Source organism: Canis lupus, chromosome X, assembly GCF_048164855.1.
Source record: "Canis lupus baileyi chromosome X, mCanLup2.hap1, whole genome shotgun sequence".
Classification (NCBI taxonomy): Eukaryota; Metazoa; Chordata; class Mammalia; order Carnivora; family Canidae; genus Canis; species Canis lupus.
This window is the reverse complement of record NC_132876.1, coordinates 58,456,357-58,475,646: the sequence shown is the minus strand read 5'-3', so window position 1 is coordinate 58,475,646 and position 19,290 is coordinate 58,456,357. Positions and strand designations below refer to the sequence as shown.

Genomic DNA, 19,290 nt, shown 5'->3' with positions numbered 1-19,290 from the left:
TAAGTCTGGGAAATGAACAAGGGGTAGTGGAGGGGGAGGTGGGAAGGGTGATGGGGTGACTGGGTGACGGGCACTGAGTGGGGCACTTGATGGGATGAGCACTGGGTGTTATACTATATGTTGGCAAATCAAACTCCAATAAAAAATTTAAAAATCTTTAAAAGATTTTATTTATTTATTCATTAGAGACACACAGAGAGAGAGAGGCAGAGACACAGGCAGAGGGAGAAGCAGGTTCCATGCAGGGAGCCTGACGTGGGACTAGATCCCGGGTCTCCAGGATCATGCCCTGGGCTGAAGGTGGCGCTAAACCGCTGAGCCACCAGGGCTGTCCACTAAATAAATTTTTTTTTTAAAAGGAATGCTTTGAAAGGTTAGGAACAAAGGATTTGCAATGGAAGGAAATTATTTTTATAAATAATATAAATATAAATTGTATTTCAGGACACAACTTGAATCATTAGTATTCCAGATCACACTTCTCTTTTAGTTTCTCCATAGCATTTATCAATTTGTAGTATATTAATGTATCTATTGTGTTTATTGCCTGTCTGTGCTCTATTAGAATGTCATCTCCATAAGAGCAAGATTCTTTGTTTTGTTTACTGATATATTCGAAGCACTGAGCCATATATTTGTGTACTGAGTGAATACCATGATCTATCATACTTCATCCCTCAAATTTTGTATTCACTTCTTCTTGGTAATTATGTTATTGGTATATTCCGTATGAATAGACAGTTAACTAATAAAAATAAAACTTTACCATCTAAGATAAGAGAATTTTAGGAATTATACTCTAAAAATGTATGTAGCAATTTGGAGTGCTTGAGTTTTTTTATACTTTCAATAAAACCCATAGTGCTGCTTGGATACTCCCAAAATGTATCAGGAAATGGAGGATGGGGAGCTTTTCAATTAAAAATATCTTTTTGATATATCTTTCTTAGATGGGAAAGCTGACAACCGTACCTGCAGGTCTGATATGTGCATCTATAACTGTGCATGCGGCTAAAGAAGAATACAAAAAGCAGCTTGTAAAACCAGAGCAGGTAATTCATCTACAAAAGTTTGTGAATTTTGTATAATATAAATATGATGCAAAAGCCATGAGTGCTTTTTTTTTCTTATTTATCTCTCTTCATCAGAAATAGAAGTATTTGTTAGGCATACTTTATAAGTTGAAAAAATAGTTGTGGAGTGTGTCAAAATAAACATTGTATTTATTATATTTAAATCAAACAGCTAAAATTCTAACTCCATTGTAAAAAAAATAGTGATTTTTCTTAGTGGATAATCAGTTAGTAGTACAGAATTTTAGTACTTAAAAGCAGTCTGATTTTTCTTCTTGGCAAATTTATACAAGTACACCTAATATTTGAAAACCTTGGTTTAAGGGATGCCTGGGTGGCTCTGTGGTTGAGCGTCTGACTTTGGCCCAGGGCATGATCCTGGAATTCCGGGATCCACTCCCACATCAGGCTCCCTGCAAGGGGCCTGCTTCTCTTTCTGCCTGTGTCTCTGCCTCTCTCTCTCTCTCTGTGTCTCATGAATAAATAAATCTTAAAAAAAAAGAAAACCTTAGTTTAAGAAATTCATTAAGACCTCAGCTTTGAAAATCACCTTAAATGTTTTCTAGGTCAGCCTTCTGTATGGCACTGTAGTCACCTCTACAAGAGGCACACTTAATGGCTATTTATCTTCTTTTAAGATTTTATTTATTCATGAGAGACAGAGAGAGACACACACACACAGGCAGAGGGAGAGAGAGAGAGAGAACAAGAGAGAGACACAGGCAGAGGGAGAAGCAGGTTCCATGCAGGGAGCCTGACCTGGGACTAGATCCCGGCTCTGCAGGTTCATGCCCTGGGCTGAAGGCGGCGCTAAACCGCTAAGCCACCGGGGCTGGCCGCTATTTATCTTCTATAACAATAAAACTCTGGATAAAGGTACCTAAGGTAGTCCATCCATCTTCTAGCAGTTCTCATTCAATTTAAGGTCCTTCTTTTATGTCAAACACAAACCCGTCTCATTAATAAGTTCTATCCTTTGGCCTTGTATCTCTTGGCATTGGTACCATATAGAAAAATTCTCATCACTCTTCCACAAAACAACTCTTCAAATATCAGTTACACCTTAAGTGATCTTGCATCCTAGATATTAGTAGCTTTAACCCTTATATGTCATAACTTAGAGTTCTTGCACTATAATGGCCATTCTTTGCCAATCATGTTTAGAATGGTTAATGTTTTTTTCAGATGACTGTAGGATAAAGTAAGATTCTGACTTCTCTTGTTCTAGATAATATATTTCCATTAATACTGCCTGAGCAATACAAATATACAAATACAAATATATTTGTTTGAATGTCCTTATAATTAGCCTTGCTTATAATCAGATTTTAACAATGACATAGTGAACTTGGAGTTCTCTAAAATTAATTAAACCTCTTTATATGGGCTATCGGTAAGCTCTGTCATTTTCCAGTCTGTACTTACGTATATGGACTTTTTTTACTCCATTACAGGTACAATTATGCCTCTATAACTTGAATCTTATTGATCTAGTCTATCGTACCAGATTGTTGATACCTAATTGTGGCTATTGATTCTATTCACCATTGTACTTTTTTTAAGGGGATCTTTTTCTTTTATTAGATTAAAAAACAGAACAAGGAGGAACTGGGGGAAAGAGATATAGAAAAGGGCTGGGCGAAGCTCAGAGATTACGAAGGGGAGAAGCAGGGAAAGGAGGGGGAACATTTGGAGCCCCAGGTCAGGGCAGGAAAGAGGTTTCTGAAGATCAAACATCTCGTTATTTGATAGCAATTTTCTGGTGCAAGGATTGGGGTCCAGAACCAGGGAGAGGCTTGGGAAGTGCTGAAGCAAGTGTGTGGCAATCCATGGGCAGTGGTGTTCTACTTGTAGGCCTCATGGGTGATCTTAAAGGTTTGAGCAGTGGTGTAGGGGATGTCTGTGACAGGGTCCCAGTACAGGGCTTAGCAGTGCGTCACAAGGCAGACCTCCCAAACAGGGACCTTTCAGGGCTACTCTTGGGGAAACCTTTCTTCCCTTGATTGTCACATCGTCACTGAAAATGGTGAAGGTATAGGAGCAATGAGGAGGAGGGTTGATAGGTCCAATGCTGGCATGGGGAGTCAGTGCAGAAGCTGTGGGAGCAAGCAGTCCTTCCATATTCATGTTCTTTTCTTTAGGGCCTGGCTCCTCAACAGGTAGCACTGCCACTGAATGATATTATGGGCCCAGGGCACATCTGCTTCTTATGCACCTGCTGCTTTTTGTCAACCTGGAGCTGCTCATATATTTCAAGTGAATGTAAGTTGAGCTCCTCTGTGATCCTGGCCTCTCTGAGCAGCTCTTCATGGGTCAGTGGCCACTCACAATGTGGACCCTTTCACTGCCTCTCCAGTACCCAAAGGAATGTCTGTCATGTATGCTTAGTTGTAGACGGACACATGGAATTTCTGTCAGAGCCATTTTCTTCTAGTTCATAGTGGCAGCAGTTCCTTCTTTTATCAGGCCTTCTGAGAGTTACTAGCTGGAGTACTGACTTTTTGAGGTCTCAAGATCTTGAGAAGTTCCTTATTTGCTTTGGTGACTACTGGGCACTTCCTTCTTCGCTCTTCCACTTCTCTGTCACTGGATGGTTCATTCCTTTTGTGGATGTCAAAGTCAGAGTCCCCCTAATCCTCTGTCTGACTGGTGCTTTTGCCTTTGATCCTCGTTTATTTCTCAGTTCCTTTGTGATACCCCCATGTGACATCTGGTAGAACTCATCTTCCTCCTCTGACTCCAGGAGCCCAGAAACCCGGATACCCACCCCAGCCAAATGCATAACAAGTCTTGGTAGCAAGACTACACTGCTACCAGCAGCCCCTCATCCAGTGCTTTGTTCACCATTGCACTTTTTATCTTTTCCAGCCTCAATTCACCCCTAAGGTTTACCGGCATGGTTAGAGAAATGTATATAAATCTGAATCTGAATCCTGAGTCCACCACTAACTATTTGGATGATATTAGAATTTTTAATGGTGCCATAAATATTTGGTTGTATGAATATACCATTATCAAAAATAAAACTTCCATAATTTTTTTGAAATTTAGAATATTTCGGGCAGCCCCGGTGGCGCAGCCATTTAGTGCCGCCAGCAGCCCAGGGCGTGATCCTGGAGACCCGGGATTAAGTCCCACGTCTGGCTCTCTGTATGGTGCCTGCTTCTCCCTCTGCCTGTGTCTCTGCCTCTCTCTCTGTCTCTATGAATAAATAAATAAAATCCTTAAAAAAAAGAAATTTAGGATATTTCCAATTATTATGGTATTATAATTAGTGCTTCAATGAAACACTTGGTAGATAAATCTTTATGTACGGCTATAAATATTTCCTTGAAATAAACTTCTAGATACAGAGTTGTAGGCCAGAGAGCATAAAAGTTAACAATACATTGCCAAACTGAATATGCATAAAGTAGTATTCATTTAACAAAAGTTTTTTTTTCCTGACTTCCTCTTGTATGTATATGAGGAAGTGTTATAAGCACTGGGTAGACTTTTATTAATTTTCATTTGAAGTCTGTGATAGTCAGTTCCCTACATGCTAACTCTCAGTTTTCTCTCTTTATTAATCTTAGAGTGATGATTTTAAGCATACTTTGACACACTCATCCTTAAAAAGCTGAAAATCTAGGTAGGAGACTAGGTAGCATGGTCCTGCATAGCTGCGTTTACATATTTCTGAATTAAAAAAAAATTTGTGCTATTTACTAATTATAAAATACATGGAATTCCTTATTTATTTTATTCCACAATACATTTTATTTTTAATTTATTTTTCATTCTTTTTCTAAATTTAAATTCAATTAGCCAAAATATAGTACATACTTAGTTTCTTTTCTTTTATTTGTATATTTTTTATTGGAGTTCAATTTGCCAACATATAGCATAACACCCAGTGCTCATCCTGTCAAGTGCCCCCCTCAGTACCCAACACCCAGTCACCCCAATCCCCTGCCCGCCACCCTTTCCACCACCCCTTGTTCATTTCCCAGAGTTAGGTGTCTTTTATGTTCTGTCACCCTCACTGATATTTCCCATTCGTTTTTTCTCCTTTCCCCTTTATTCCCTTTCATATTTTTTATATTCCCCAAATGAATGAGACCATATAATGTTTGTCGTTCTCCAATTGACTTGCTTCACTCAGCATAATACCCTCCAGTTCTATCCATGTTGAAGCAAATGGTGGGTATTTGTCGTTTCTAATGGCTTAGTAATATTCCATTTTGTGTGTGTGTGTGCGTGTGTGTGTCTGCATGTGTGTGTGTGTGTGTGTATATATATATATATATCTCACATCTTCCTTATCTATTCATCTTATGATGGACACTGAGGCTCCTTCCACAGTTAGGCTATTGTGGACATTGCTGCTATAAACATTGGGGTGCAGGTGTCCTGCCGCTTCATTGCATCTATATCTTTGGGGTAAATCCCCAGCAGTGCAATTGCTGGGTTGTAGGGCAGATCTATTTTTAACTCTTTGAGTAACCTCCACACAGTTTTGCAGAGTGGCTGCACGAGTTCACACTCCCACCAAAAGTGCAAGCAAGAGGGTTCCCCTTTCTCCACATCCTCTCCAACATTTGTTGTTTCCTGTCATGTTAATTTTTGCCATTCTCACTGGTGTGAGGTGGTATCTCATTGTGGTTTTGATTTGTATTTCCCTGATGGCAAGTGATGCAGAGCATTTTCTCCTGTGCTTGTTGGCCATGTGTATGTCTTCTTTGGTGAAATTTCTGTTTATGTATTTTGCCCATTTCATGATTGGATTGTTTGTTTCTTGGCTGTTGAGTTTAATAAGATCTTGGATACTAGCCCTTTATCTGATACATCATTTGCAAATATCTTATCCCATTCTGTAGGTTGTCTTTGAGTTTTGTTGACTGTTTCTTTTGCTGTGCAAAAGCTTCTTATCTTGATGAAGTTTCAATAGTTCATTTTTGCTTTTGTTTCTCTTGCCTTCCTGAATGTATCTTGCAAGAATTTGCTGTGGCCGAGTTCAAAAAGGGTGTTGCCTGTGTTCTCCTTTAGGATTTTGATGGATTCATGTCTCCCATTTAGATCTTTCATCCATTTTGAGTTTATCTTTGTGTATGGTGTAAGACAATGGTCTAGTTTCATTCTTCTGCATGTGGCTGTCCAATTTTCCCAGCACCATTTATTGAAAAGACTTTTTTCCAGTGGATAGTCTTTCCTGCTTTGTCGAATATTAGTTGACGATAAAGTTGAGGGTCCACTTCTGGATTCTCTATTCTGTTCCATTGATCTATGTGTCTGTTTTTGTGCCAGTACCACACTGTCTTGATGATCACAGCTTTATAGTACTACTTGAAATATGGCATCGTGATGCCCCTGTCTGGCTTTCTTTTTCAATATTCCCCTGGCTATTCGGGGTTTTTTATGATTCCACACAAATCTTAAGATGATTTGTTCCAACTCTATGAAGAAAGTCCATGGTATTTTGATAGGGATTGCATTAAATGTGTAAATTGCCCTGGGGAGCATTGACATTTTCACAATATTAATTCTTCCAATCCATGACTATGGAATATTTTTCCATCTCTTTGTGTCTTCCTCAATTTCTTTCAGAACTGTTCTATACTTTTTAGGGTATAGATCCTTTACCTCTTTGGTTTGGTTTATTCCTAGGTATCTTATCTTTTTGGGTGCAACTATAAATGGGATGGACTCTTTAATTTCTCTTTCTTCAGTCTCACTGTTAGTGTATAGAAATGCCACTGATTTCTGGGCATTGATTTTGTATCCTGCCATGCTGCCGAATTGCTGTATGAGTTCAAGCTATCTTGGGGTGAAGGCTTTTGGGTTTTCTATGTATAGTATCATGTCATCTGCGAAGAGGGAGAGTTTGACTTCTTCTTTGCCAATTTGAATTTCTTTTATTTCTTTTTGTTGCCTGATTGCTGAGGCTATGACTTCTAGTACTATGTTGAATAGTATTGGTGAGAGTGGACATCCCTGTCGTGTTCCTGATCTTCCGGGAAAGGCTCCCAGTGTTCCCCCATTGAGAATGATATTTGCTGTGGGCTTTTCATAGATGGCTTTTAAGATGTCGAGGAATGTTCCCTCTATCCCTCCCCTCTGAAGAGTTTTGATCAGGAATGGATGCTGTATTTTGTCAAATGCTTTCTCTGCATCTATAGAGAGGATCATATGGTTCTTGTTTTTTTCTCTTGCTTATATGATAAATCACATTGATTGTTTTACGAGTGTTGAACCAGCCTTGCATCCCGGGGATAAATCTCACTTCGTCACAGTGAATAATCTTAAGGTACTGTTGGATCCTATTCGCTAGTATCTTGCTGAGAATATTTGAATCCATGTTCATCAGGGATATTGGTCTATAATTCTCCTTTTTGGTGGGGTCTTTGTCTGATTTTGGAATTAAGGTGATGCTGGCCTCGTAGTACGAGTGGAAGTATTCCATCTCTTTCTATCTTTGTGAACAGCTTTAGTAGAATAGGTAGTGTTCTTTAAACGTTTGATAGAATTCCCCCCGGGAATCAATCTGGCCCTGGACTTTTGTGTCTTGGGAGGTTTTTGATGATTGCTTCATTTCCTCCATGGTTATTGGCCTGTGCAGGTTTTCTATTTTTTCCTGTTCCAGTTTGGGTAGTTTGTGGTTTTCCAGAAATGCGTCCATTTCTTCTAGATTACCTAATTTATTGGCGTATAGCTGCTCATAATATGTTTTAAAAATCGTTTATATTTCCTTGGTGTTGGTGGTGATCTCCTTTCTCATTCATTATTTTATTAATTTGAGTCTTCTCTCTCTTCTTTTTAATAAGGCTGGCTAATGGTTTATTTATCTTACTAATTTGTTCAAAGAACCAACTCCTTGTTTTGTTGATCTGTTCCACAGTTCTTCTGGTCTCATTTCATTGAGATCTGCTCGAGTCTTTATTTTCTTCTTCTGCTGGGTGTAGGATATATTTGCTGTCTTTTCTCTAGCTCCTTTAGGTGGAAGGTTAGCTTTTTTCCTTCCAGTTTTTGAATGGATGCTTGTATTGCGATGTATTTCCCCCTCAGGACTGCTTTTGCTGTCCCACAGATTTTGAACGGTTGTATCTTCATTCTCATTAGTTTCCATGATTTTTTTTAATTCTTCTCTAATTTCCTGGTTAACCCTTTCATCTTTAGCAGGATGTTCCTTAACCTCCACGTGTTTCAAATCCTTCCAAACTTCTTGTGATTTAGTTCTAATTTCAAAGCTTTATAGTCTGAAAATACGCAGAGGAAGATCCCATTCTTTTGGTATCGGTTAAGACCTGATTTGTGACCCAGTATGTGGTCTATTCTGGAGAAAGTTCCATGTGCACTTGAGAGGAATATGTATTCAGTTGGGTTTGTATGTAAAGTTCTGTATGCATGTGTTAAATCCATCTGGTCCATTGTATCATTTAAAGCTCTTGTTTCTTTGGAGATGTTTTGTTTAGAATACCTGTCGATTATAGAAAGCGCTAGATTGAAGTCACCAAGTATAAGTGTCTTATTATCTAAGTATGTCTTAACTTTGGTTATTAATTGATTTAAATATTTGGCAGCTCCCACATTCGGGGCATATATATTGATGATTGTTAAGTCCTCTTGTTGGATAGAACCGTTAAGTATGATATAGTGTCCCTCTTCATTTCTCACTACAGTCTTTAGGGTAAATTTTAGTTTATTTGATATAAGGATAGCTACCCCTGCTTTCTTTTGAGGACCATTTGAATGTACATCGTTCTCCAGCCTTTTATTTTCAGGGTGTAGGTGTCCTTCTGTCTAAAATGAGTCTCTTGTAGGCAGCAAATAGATGGGTCCTGCTTTTTTATCCAGTTTGAAACCCTGCGCCTTTTGATGGGGTCATGAAGCCCATTGACATTCAGAGTTACTATTGAACGATATGAGTTTAGTGTCATCATGATACCTATTCAGTCCCTGTTTTTTGTGGAATGTTCCATTGGACTTCTTCTTAAAGGGGAATTTTGAGAGTCCCCCTTAAAATTTCTTGCAGAGCTTGTTTGGAGGTCACATATTCTTTCAGTTCCTGCCTGTCTTGGAAGCTATTTATCTCTCCTATTCTGAATGAGAGCCTTGCTGGCTAAAGTATTCTTGGCTGCATGTTTTTCTCATTTAGAACCCTGAATATATCCTGCCAGCCCTTTCTGGCCTGCCAGGTCTCTGTGGTGAGGTCTGCTGTTAATCTGATATTTCTCCCCATATACATTAGGGATCTCTTGTCTCTTGCTGCTTTAAGGATCTTCTCTTTATCTTTGGAATTTGCAAGCTTCACTATTAAATGTCGAGGTGTTGAACGGTTTTTATTGATTTTAGGGGGGGGATCTCTCTATTTCCTGGATCTGAATGCCTGTTTCCCTTCCCAGATTAGGAAAGTTTTCAGCTATGATTTGTTCAAATACATATTCTGGACCTCTGTCCCTTTTGGTGCCCTCGGGAACTCCAATTAAACGTGGGTTTTTCTTCCTCAGGCTGTCATTTATTTACCTTAATCTATCCTCATGGTCTTTTAATTGTTTGTCTCTTTTTTCCTCAGTTTCCCTCTTTGCCATCAACTTGTCTTCTATATCACTCACTCGTTCTTCCACCTCGTTAACCCTCATCGTTAGGACTTCTAGTTTGGATTGCATCTCATTCAATTGATTTTTAATTTCTGCCTGATTAGATCTAAATTCTGCAGTCATGAAGTCTCTTGAGTCCTTTATTCTTTTTTCTAGAGCCAGCAGTAGCTTTATAATAGTGCTTGTGAATTGGCTTTCTGACATTGAATTGTAATCCTGATTTTGTAACTCTGTGGTAGAGAGATCTGTTTCTGATTCTTTCTTTTGAGGGGAGTTTTTCCTTCTAGTCATTTTTCTCAGTGCAGCGTGTCCAAAAACAAGTTGTATTGGGAAAAGGAGAAAAAGAGAGGAGAGAAAGAAGGAAAGAAAAGAGAAAAAGAAAAAAGCAAAAAGGAAGAAAAAAGGTAAAGAGAATAAAAAGAGAAAGAAGAAAACGGCGGGGGGAAGCAAACAGAAATCAAAAAGCAAAAAAAAAAAAAAATAAAGCACGGTGGAGGATCTTCTGATTCTGTATACTTTAAGTCCCTTGACTTCCCCTGGAACTTGTCTGTCTATCTGATCTTCTGGGGGAGGGGCATATTTTGTCTGATTTTCAGGTGTTAGCACTTGGGGGAGCTGCTCTGCCCCCTGCCTGGTGCAGGGCTCAATGGGGGTTGTTTACCCTGTGAGGCCCCAGGAGGAACAACCACAGTGGAGGCGGCCAGCTCTGGAGCCCTCGATTCAGCTCTTGCAGTAACTACAGAGCTCTCAGCCTGCAGGGGCCTGGATGCTCCAGGGGCGGGGCCGCTGATCTGCTCAGCTTGGGGTCGCCTGGTGGCAAGAGCGTCCTTGCTGTCCTGGGCCCTCCCGGCCTCTGCCTGTCCCGGGGGAGGCCAGATCCTGGTCTGTGTCCCCGGCGCCCTGTGCTCCCGGGCCTCCGCTGTTGGATTCGTGCTCCCGACCTTGCAGCCCCTCTCCGCGGAGCCTCTGCCCGAGCCCCTCTGAGCTGCTCCCGGATCCAGCTGTGAGCGCGCTGCAGCCCTTTAGGGAGCTCAGCCACGGGGTGTGGCGCGCTCTCCCTGGGCTGCAGGTGCTCTGTTAGTGTTCCTGGGAGCCTGAGGGCATCCCCGCCCCTCCTGGGGTCCTGCTCTAACTCCCTGCGAGCATCTTTCCCACCCGGAAGATTGGTGAAGCTCCTGCTCCTCTGGTCCGGGGCTTTCCTGCCCTGGGGTCACTCGCCCAGGCCTTAGCCTGGCTCCTCGCTGGGCCCCTCCCCCTTGGATGCCTTTTGTTTCTTCTTTTCTTTTTTCCCCCATCTTCCTACCTTGATAGAAGTGTGAACTCTTCTCACTGTAGCATTCCAGCTGTTCTCTCTTTAAATCTCAGGCCGAATTCGTAGGTTTTCAGGATTATTTGATGTTATCTAGGTAATTTGGTGGGGACAGGTGACTTGGGGATCCTACTCTTCCGCCATATTGCCCCACCTCCCTTTTTTATTTTTTAAAAACTTTTAAAAACTTTCTCTCTTTTAGAAAGAGAGCATGGTGGGGGTGCGCAGAGAGAGAAATCTCAAGCAGACTCCCTACTGAGAGTTGGAGCCTGATGTGGGGCTCAAGCCCACAACCCTAAGTCAAAGTCAAGAGTTGGACACTCAACCACTTGAGCCACCCCAGTGCTCCAAGAGGCCCTTTAAAAAGGGAATCTGTTTCCTATAGTGCTTTGAATCTCTTGGATGTTAGTCCCTTTGGTTTTTTAAAAAGGTAGACTTTGGAAGGCTCATCTCTACAGTGCAGATCCCAGGCATTGGGGTGTCAGATGTGGGCTATCAACCCCTCACTCCTCCAGGATAAACACTGGACTTGTTAGATCCTTCTCTATTGTGTGTTGTCTTGACAAGAGTTTGGGTTTTTGGGGAGATTTTGTCTTTGTCTCTCTTACTTGTCTCAATGTGATCTTTTTATCCTTTTTGTGTTGAAGCAGTTCATTTACTTTTCATATAGATTCATTCATGTTTAAGACTGTAATATCTCTGGTTATTTAAAAATTTTTTATATATTTTTATTGGAGTTCCATTTGCCAACATATAGTACAACACCCAGTGCTCATCCCGTCAAGTGCCCTCCTCAGTGCCCCTCACCCAGTCACCCCGTCTCCCCACTCACCTCCCCTTCCACTACCCCTTGTTTGTTTCCCAGGGTTAGGAGTCTTTCATGTTCTGTCACCCTCTCTGATTTTTCCCACTCATTTTCTCTCCTTTCCCCTTTAATCCCTTTCACTATTTTTTATATATTCCCCAAATGAGTGAAACCATATAATGTTTGTGCTTCTCTGATTGACTTACTTCAGTCAGCATAATACCCTCCAGTTCTATCCATGCTGAAGCACATAGTTGGGTATTCGTCATTTCTAATGGCTGAGTAATATTCCATTGTATATATAGACCACATCTTCTTTCAACTTTTTGTCTTGATAGAGTCACTTTATATCTAGTAATGCATTCTGTCTTAAGGTCTATTTTTTTAATACTTTAAAAAAACTTATCTAATATTAATATAGCTTGTGGTAGCTTTCTTTTGGTTGCAATTTTCCAGTATGCATTTACAATTTTCTTTCAGCCTTTCTAAATAGTTATTGTAGGAATGCCTCATGCATAGCATGTGACTATGTTTATGCAATCTGATGTCTTCATTGGCTTTTAATTAAATCATCTTATCCATTTGTATTTGTTAAGTTATTACCTTTAGAATTCTACAAACGTTTGTGGATTTTTTTGCTTTTTTGTTTTTTTGTTTTTACTTCTTCTGTTCTTTTATTTTCTTTCTTGTGGGTTTTTTTTTTTTAGATTATTTTTCCTTTTTATTTTTCTACACAACAAAGTTTCTTGATTGTGACTTCTGATTTTCTTTCAGGGATGAACCTAGAAGTTTTAACCTCCATTTCTTTTTGAGTGTGATCAATATATATTTACCCTCCATCTGAACAATATTGAGAACTTAGAATATTTTAATTTATGTCATCACCTCTTATACTATATTGATATTCAGAAATTTAGTTCTATTTTTAAAATACAGGCATAAGACCGTATTATTTCATCTATTCATTACTTATGTTTACCCACATATTTACTATTTTCTTTGGTGATCATTCCTTCTTGTATCTTAGACCTTCTCAGTAAAAATATTTTTTTCTGCCTCAAGTACATCATTTAAAATTTCCAAATCAGGAATGGAGGTCAGACACCAATGGCCAGTGATTTAATCAAACATGCCTATGAAATGAAACCTTTAAAAAAAAAACAAAAGAAGGGGCACCTGGGTGGCTCAGTCATTTGAGTGTGTAACTCTTGGTTTTGGCTCAAGTCATAATCTTATGGGTCCTGAGATAGAGCTCTAAATCAGGCTCCACACTCAGTCAGGAGTCTGCTTCTCTACCTCTTACTCTGCTCGTCCCCCTGCTCACATGCTCTCTCTCTGAATAAATAAATAAATCTTTAAAAAAGGCAACCAAAAGTATGGGGTTTGAAGAGCTTCCACTTTGAGCACATGGAGATGTTGGTAGGATCGTGCATCTGGAGACGGCATGGAAGCTACATGCCCTTTCCCCACACCTTGCCCTGTACATTTCCTCCATTGGGCTATTTCTGAGTTATATCCTTTAATAATAAACTAGTGATCAAGTAAATAAGTATGATCTAGTAAGTAAATAAACTGCTTAATGAGGGTGATTTCGTTGCAGACTAGCTTGGGTCTTATCTGTCTGAATGTGTCCCTATGCCCCCCACATTTTTGAAACAGAAATATTTTATTGAGTATATAATTCCCAGTTGGGTTACTTCCTTTTAGCACATTAAAGATATCTTGTACAATGCTGTTTTTGAGAAATCAAAATTTTATCTAATATTTATTCCTTTGAAGCTAATCTGTTATCTGGCTTTTATTTTTAAAATCCCTTCTTTGTCATTGGCCCTATGGAGTTTTACTATTATGTATCTAATTGGGGATTATTTTTTCTTTATCTTATTTGGGATATGTTGGATTTCTGAATCTCTCAAGTGTTTAGTTCAGTCCTGGAAAAATCGTGGCCATTCTATTTAAATATTATCCCTGCCCCTTTCTTTTCATTCTATATTATATATGTTTCATATTTTTATTTCTTTGCATAATTTCTTTAGATTTACCAGTTCACTAAATCTCTCAACAACTGTATCCAGTCTATTTAACTTATCTGTTGAGTTCTTTTTCTATAAAGCTTTTAATTTTAATTCCACTTTTATTTATTTTATTTTAATATACTATTTTATTCATTTCAGGTGTACAATATACTGATTCAACAATCTATACATTACTTAGTACTTATACTAAGTACTTTATACTTATTTAATATACTATTTTATTCATTTCAGGTGTACAATATACTGATTCAACAATCTATACATTACTTAGTACTTATCTTGATAAGTGTAATATTTAATCCCCATCATCTATTTTACCCATCCACCTACATACCTCCTATCTAGTAACCATCAGTTTATTTATATATCAATGTATTTACTGCCCATGATTTTATTCCATTTTATTCCTCTACTGTGGAAAATAGTATGGAGGTTCCTCAAAAAGGTAAAAATAGTACTATGCTATGATTCAGTAATCGCACTACTGGGTATTTACCTAAAAAAATTTTAAAAACACTAATTCAAGGGGATACATGCACCCCTATGTTTATTGCAACATTATTTGCAATAGCCAAATTATGGAAGTAGCTAATATGTCCATGGACAGATGAATAGGTAAAGAAGATGTGCTACACATAGACACACACTATATAATGGAATATTATTTAATCTTAAAAGGAAAGATATCTTGCCATTTGCAAGGACATGGATGGAGCTAGAGAGTATGATGCTGTTTTATTTTTATTTTGCTTTATGAAGACTGCTTTAACTATTTGGGGTCTTGGTCCATATAAATTTTAGGATAGTTTATTCTAGTTTAGTAAAAAATACTGTTAGTATTTTGATAGGGATTACATTAAATCTATACATTGCTTTGGGTAGCATAGATATTTTGACAATATTTGTTTTTCTAATCTATGAGTGTAGAAAGTCTTCCCATTTCTTAATGTCATCTAGTCCTAGTGCATCACACTTATTTTGGACCATTGTACTTTCATTTCCATTTGTTTCTACATAATTTTTTATTTCTTTGATTTCTTGGTGCACCTATTGATTGTTTAGTAGAATGTTATTTAACCTCCTTGTACTTGAGCTCTTTGAAGATTTTTTCTTTTGCTCAGTTTCTGGCTTTAGTACTATTGTGGTCAGAAAAGATGCATGGTATGACGTCAGTATTTTTTAATTTGTTGAGACTTGTTTTATGTCCTAATATGTAATCTGTTATGGAGAATGTTGCATGTGTTCTTGAATGTGTATTCTGCTGTTTTAGAATGAATATTTTGAATATATCTGCTAAATCCATCTGTTCTGCTGTGTCATTCAAAGCCACTGTTTCTTTTTGATTTTCTGTTTCGTTGATCTGCCCATTTATTGTAAGTGAAGTATTAAAGTCCACTATTCTTATTGTATTACTACTAATCACTTCCTTTATATTTGTTATTAACTGTTTTAAGTATTTGGGTGCTCCCATGTTGGGTTTGTATATATTTAAAAATACTATATTTTCTGTTTGGTTGTCCTCTTTGTTATTACATAGTGTCTTTTGTTATTCTTTGTTTTAACATCTGTGTTGCTCGATATAGTATTGCTACTCTGATTTTCTTTTGAGATCCATTTTTATGATAAATGTTTTTGCATTCCCTCACTTTTAATCTCCAGGTGTCTTTAGTCCTGAAATGAGCCTCTTGTAGGTAGCATATAGATGGATCTTGTTTTTTTATCTACTCGGTCACCTTGTGTGTTTTGATTGTAGCACTTAGTCCATTTACCTTCGAATTAATTATTGATAGATATTTATTGCCTTTTTGTTACTTGTTTTGTAGTTGTGTAGGTTTTTTTTTTTCCTTTCTTGTCTTGCTGTCTTTCATGGTTTACGGGTTTTTGTTAGTGATATACTTAGGTTCCTTTCTCTTTATTCTTATATATTACTGTTTTTTTTTAAATTTGTGCTTACCATTAGATTTATATATCACATCTTCTGTATGTAGCAATCTATAAAAAGTTGACGGTTACCTATATTTGAACCCATTGTTTACTCATCTGTCCCCACATTTTAGACAATGTGGTGTCATATTTTGCATCCTTTTATTTTGTGAATCCCTTCACTGTATTTACAAAGTTATTTATTTTTACTGTTTTTTTTTAAACATTTTGTAGCCTTACTTATCTTTCCTTTCCACTCAGAGTCCTCTCTAATATTTCTCGTAGGACTAGTTTAGTGGTTACAAAATCCTTTTGTTTTTGTTTGTCTTAGAAATTCTTTTTTTAATATTTTATTTATTTATTCATGAAAGACAGAGAGAGAGAGAGAGAGGTAGAGACACAGGCAGAGGGAGAAGCAGGCCTTGTGCAGGGAGCCTGTCATGGGACTTGATCTTGGGTCTCAAGGATAAGGCCCTGGGCTGAAGGTGGCACTAAACCGCTGAGCCACCCGGGCTGCCCCTGCCTTAGAAATTCTTTATCTCTCCTTTATTATCAATGATAGTCTTGCTAAATAGAATATTCTTGGCTACAGATTTTTCCCTTTCAGCTCATTTCACTTATCATGCCACTCTCTTCTGGCCTGCAATGTTTCTGCTGAATAATCTGCAGATAGATTTACAATGTTTCTCTTGTATACATATATCTTTTTATTTCTTGCAACCTTTAAAATTATTTTTTTATCACCATTTTTTTGCCATTTTATTATTATGTGTCTTTGTATGGACCTCCTTGGGATAAATTTATTGGGGGATGTCTGTGACTTCTCAATCTAGATTATCTGTTTCCTTCCCTAGATTAGGGAATTTTTCAGCTACTATTTCTTCAAAACACTTTTCTACCCCTTTTCTCTCTTTTTCTTCTCAGATTCATACAATGTGAATATTACTGCACTTGTTGGAGTCATTGAATTTCCTACGTCTGTCCTCATTTTGCATATTCCTTTTCTCAGTGACTCAGTTTGTTTACTTTTCATTACTCTGTCTTCCAGGTCATTAATTTGTTGCTCTGCTTCTTCTAGCCTGCTATTAATTCCATCAAGTTTATTTTTAATTTCATTCATTGTGTTCAGCATCTCTTATCGGTTCATGTTTGTCTATTTGTTAAGAATTTCACTGATATTCTCCACTCTTTTCTCAAGTCTAGTGCATATCTTTATGATAGTTATTTTATTTTATTTTTTTTATTTTATTTTTTTTATTATTTTTATTTTATTTTTTTAAAGATTTTTTAATTTATATATTTTGATAGACACACACACACACACACACAGAGGCAGAGACACAGGCAGAGGGAGAAGCAGGCTCCATGCCAGGAGCCCGACGCAGGACTCGATCCCGGGACTCTAGGATCACACCCTGGGGCAAAGGCAGGTGCTACCGCTGAGCCACCCAGGGATTCCCTGATAGTTATTTTAAATTTTGTATCTGACATATTACTTATATCTGTTTCTCTTAGTTCTCTAGCTGTGGTTTGGTCCTGTTATTTCATTTGGGACATATTTCTCTTGATTCTTCATTTTGTCTAACTCTCTGTGTCTGTTTCTATGTGTTAGGAAAGTCAGCTAGATCTCTTGCTCTTGAAACTAGTGGGTGGGGTGCACACTTTTATAGTAAGGTGGCACTGGTGTGCGCTGAAACCAGGGCTATCTGTAGTTGGTTCAAAAAGCATGCATGGGTAGGGAGCGTAGTTTTAATAAAAGTGTGCTCATTGTCCCTAGGATGTGATGAGCCACTACTGCCAGGACTAAGGCCCCACAAAATGTGCAGGTCAGGGGATGCATTGGTGGTAAGGTTTATGCTGGTCTTCTCAGAGAGGGGACCTGCAGTGCTGGGACTGAGGCAAGCATGACTGGAATGGGTAGATCTGCTAAATCGCAGGGCACAGGGCTTGTAGTTCCTGTCAGGATTGCACTGATTCCCTCAAGAGGCCTTGTGTTTTGCTGAGGGGTAGGGAGGGAAATGGTACCAGCCTTCTCTTTTATTTTATTTTATTCCTGTAAGGGCCTCCCTGGGATCCCTGCCTATGTGGGATGTGTTCTGAGCTGAGTAAATAACTTTCCTTACCATATGCCTCAGGTGTTTTTTTTTTTTTAAAGATTTTATTTATTTATTCATGATAGTCACAGAGAGAGATTGAGGCAGAGACACAGGCAGAGGGAGAAGCAGGCTCCATGCAGGGAGCCCGACGTGGGATTCGATCCCGGGTCTCCAGGATCGCGCCCTGGGCCAAAGGCAGGCGCCAAACCGCTGCGCCACCCAGGGATCCCACCTCAGGTGTTTTTCACACTGCTGCTTCTACCTTGGATCTCAGCAGGCTGCTTGTGCTGTCTCCTTAAGGGTGGGATTCAGCTTCCTAATGCCCTCAGGAATCTCCCAGAGCCAAGACAGCTTTTTTTTTTTTTTTAAGATTTTATTTATTTATTTGAGAGAGGGAGTGAAAGAGTGAGCATGAGCAGGAGACAGGGGTAGAAGCTGACCAGACTCCCTGCTGAGCAGGGAGTCCAATGTGGGGCTTGATCCCAGGACCCCAGAATCATAACCTGAGCTGAAGGCAGATGCTGAACTGACTGAGCCACCCAGACTCCCCTTCTAATTCACTCCTAAGTTGAGGATGTAAAACATTGAGATGCCAACTTATAGGGTCCCCAATAAGATTGCGTACCTCAAGCTTTTTCTAGGTTTTGTTTCCTGATTGCATACTGCACGAACCATCTATTTTAAAACAAATGATGACAAGGTAAAAAGCTGGCTTTATAGTTTATCTCTGTGTTTCTGTTTTATTTTGTTTGAGGCTTCATAATAGTCTTTATAAATAGCTTAGTGGATCTTTCCTTCCACTTAAGATTTTTAAAAATATTTTATTTTTATTTATTTGATAGAGAGAGTGTGCACAAGCACAGAGAGAAAGGGAGAAGCAGACTCCCTGCTGAGCAGAGAACCTGATGTGGGGCTTGATCCCAGGACCCTGAGATCATGACCTGAGCCAAGGGTAGATGCTTAACCGACTGAACTGCCCAGGCATCCCAAGATTTTTTTTTTAATATTTTATCAGCAGTTTTAGTTGCTTTTAGCAGGAAGGTTGATGATTTCTCTTTTGCTATACTCCTTGAAAAGGAAGTCCAGCTATTTTATATTTTTAACATGAACTTTTCTTTGCCTCTAGCTCCCCATATATACTGCACCACCTCTGCAGTCTAAATATGTTGAAGAGCAACCTGGTCATTTACAGATGGGCTTTGCATCCATCCGCACTACAACTAGTCATTATATTGGCTGGTGCAAGGTAAGTAAGTTCTAATAGTGGTTTAATGTTGGAGGTTTCTGATTTATTTAGACAGGAGATTCTTTGGCTGCATTTGGTATTGATAGAAGTTACTCAGTGACATTCACCAGGTGAATGGGTTGATCTGGAGGCCCTAACACACTTTCATTCTCATCTTTAGTACCTTGTCACAAAGAGCTAGAAGGCTGGGTTCAGCTAAGAATGTTGACTAACGCACCTACGTGTG

The 19,290-nt window shown here is 38.8% G+C and overlaps 1 protein-coding gene and 1 pseudogene across 14 annotated transcripts in view; one reads left to right on the top strand and one right to left on the bottom strand.

Annotated features, from left to right (window-relative positions):
- The window catches only part of APOOL (apolipoprotein O like), a 245,795-nt gene that overhangs the window by 29,597 nt on the left and 196,908 nt on the right, over positions 1 to 19,290 (top strand). For 13 of the 14 annotated variants that reach the window (XM_072817926.1, XM_072817927.1, XM_072817923.1 and 10 more), the window contains 2 exons: positions 951 to 1,052; positions 18,945 to 19,064. In XM_072817926.1, coding sequence (XP_072674027.1) covers positions 951 to 1,052; positions 18,945 to 19,064 — 222 coding nt within the window. The remainder of the gene's footprint in view (positions 1 to 950; positions 1,053 to 18,944; positions 19,065 to 19,290) is intronic. The other variant, XM_072817932.1, reaches the window with a different exon arrangement.
- On the bottom strand, positions 2,815 to 3,855 carry LOC140627812 (vacuolar protein sorting-associated protein 72 homolog pseudogene; annotated as a pseudogene).